We start from the raw sequence: 803 nt of genomic DNA, 5'->3' as shown, positions 1-803 counted from the left end.
ACTAGTACTTTTTTTTCTATAAAGAATATGCATCCTTAATTATTTTATGCTTAGCCAATTTTCAGAGTGCTGAAATAGTTTTGATATTTCAGCTTTATATTTAAACGTGTGTTTGTTTATTTTTGCAGAGAAGATTTATTAAACTCTTTGTGATATCATATACAGGGATGCCTTCTAAAATGCGTTTAAATGAACATAATAGCCACACTGAAATGTTATGATGCAATGGACTAACACAAGTAATTTTGGACTTGACAACTTGAACTCCAAAATGGCCAAATAGAGCTGAGATGCTAAAACCGAGTGGCCACCCGACTAGCTGTCTGTAAAGGAAGCAGCTGGTATAATAATCTAGTAAACACTCATGGTCTCGTTGAGGTTTTTGTTTCATGCTGAATCACTGTGGGAGGTAAGTTATCATACTGCTGACAGTAATAAACTGCAGAATCTTCAGGCTCTACGCTGCTGATGGTGAGAGTGTAGTCTGTCCCAGATCCACTGCCGCTGAACCTGGCTGGGATGCCAGTGGCCGTGTTGGATGCATAATAGATGAGGAGCCTGGGAGCCTGGCCAGGTTTCTGCTGGTACCAGGCTGAGTAGCTGCTAACACTCTGACTGGCCGTGCAGGAGATGGTGGCTCTTTCCTTTGGAGACAAAGACAGGGTGGCTGGAGACTGCGTCATCACTATTTCTCCGGTGGTATCTGAGATTGGAAATAAAACAGAAATGCACTCATGAAATCAAGATCAAAACCACTGTCTTTAAGTAGAGCCAAAATTGTTGATCTACATTGAATTTTAATT

The 803-nt window shown here is 40.7% G+C and overlaps 1 gene segment (V, D, J or C); it reads right to left on the bottom strand.

The window, feature by feature from the left end:
* Positions 1-349: 349 nt before the first annotated feature.
* On the bottom strand, positions 350-703 carry LOC116465903 (immunoglobulin kappa variable 3-11-like). The segment is given in 1 exon segment: positions 350-703. A coding segment is annotated over 1 exon segment (321 nt).
* Between the last annotated feature and the right edge of the window lie 100 nt (positions 704-803).

This window comes from Hylobates moloch, unplaced genomic scaffold (assembly GCF_009828535.3).
Source record: "Hylobates moloch isolate HMO894 unplaced genomic scaffold, HMol_V3 SCAFFOLD_13818, whole genome shotgun sequence".
Classification (NCBI taxonomy): Eukaryota; Metazoa; Chordata; class Mammalia; order Primates; family Hylobatidae; genus Hylobates; species Hylobates moloch.
Note: the sequence above shows the minus strand (reverse complement) of the source record. Positions and strands in the feature narration are given on the sequence as shown.